The 1081-nt window shown below is 42.5% G+C and overlaps 1 protein-coding gene across 1 annotated transcript in view; it reads left to right on the top strand.

The window, feature by feature from the left end:
* The window catches only part of LOC106302790, a 5842-nt gene that overhangs the window by 522 nt on the left and 4239 nt on the right, over positions 1 to 1081 (top strand). Inside the window, exon 2 of the mRNA XM_013739223.1 lies at positions 152 to 227. Coding sequence (XP_013594677.1) covers positions 152 to 227 — 76 coding nt within the window. The remainder of the gene's footprint in view (positions 1 to 151; positions 228 to 1081) is intronic.

Here is a 1081-nt window from a genome sequence, read left to right on the forward strand (position 1 = left end):
AGGAGCCTTGAAAACTCTTAACATCAAATTGGCGCCGTTGCCAAGTTCTAAGTTGATTGTGACATTGGGGTTTAGTCACTTGCTTGAGACTAAATCATTTTTCTTTTATTTTGTTACTGCTTCTCCTTCTTCCTCTCCCTTTGCATTTCAGGTGTATGAACTTGAGGAGCAGAGGTTCATCAAGCCTAGTTCCAAGAGTTGAAGACATAGTTGCACTTGAGAGGGAGGTAGCAAGAAAGAGAAGAGAAGAAGAGAAACAAGCTCACTTTCAGAGATTGGGTTTGAAATGGAGCACAATCAGAATCAGCCTCATGATGGAGTGGTCCAAGGAGCTGCAAACCTTAGGCCACAACATCCACAACGCCAAGCTAGAGCCATTGGAGCCTATGATCAACCTCACATTCATGGTCATAGGTTGGGAATCAGAGCACCAACTGTGGAGAACAACAACTTTGAGATCAAGTCAGGGCTGCTTAACACCATAGAGAACAAAAAGTATCATGGACTTGCTGCAGAAGACCCTTTTGATCACTTGTACAAGTTTGATAAATATTGTGGCTTGTCCAAGACCAATGGTGTTTCTGAAGATGCATTCAAGTTGAAGTTGTTCCCTTTTTCTTTGGGAGACAAAGCACATCAATGGGAGAAGGCTCTTCCAAGTGACTCTATCACAACTTGGAATGAGTGCAAGAGGGCATTCCTAGAGAAGTTCTTCTCTACCTCAAGGACAGTCAAAATCAGGAATGAGATCTCTAGCTTTCAGCAGAAGAACCTAGAGGGATTCAGTGAAGCATGGGAGAGGTTCAAGGGCTATTGGTCTCAATGCCCACATCATGGCTTCACCAAGGAGAGTTTGCTTAGCACCTTCTATAGAGGAGCTCTACCACAGTGCAAAAACATGCTTGATACTGCCAGCAATGATTTTTTTTTGGGAAGAACTACGGAAGAGGCAGAGGAACTAGTAGAGAACATGGCCAAGGCTTTTTTTTTAGGCCCACTAGGTTTTTAGGAGTCCTATAAATACTCTCTAAACCTAAAATTAGGACTTATCTTGTTTTCTATCTAATCAAAAGCCACTTTT

The sequence above is a fragment of the Brassica oleracea genome, chromosome C7, assembly GCF_000695525.1.
Source record: "Brassica oleracea var. oleracea cultivar TO1000 chromosome C7, BOL, whole genome shotgun sequence".
Lineage (NCBI taxonomy): Eukaryota > Viridiplantae > Streptophyta > Magnoliopsida > Brassicales > Brassicaceae > Brassica > Brassica oleracea.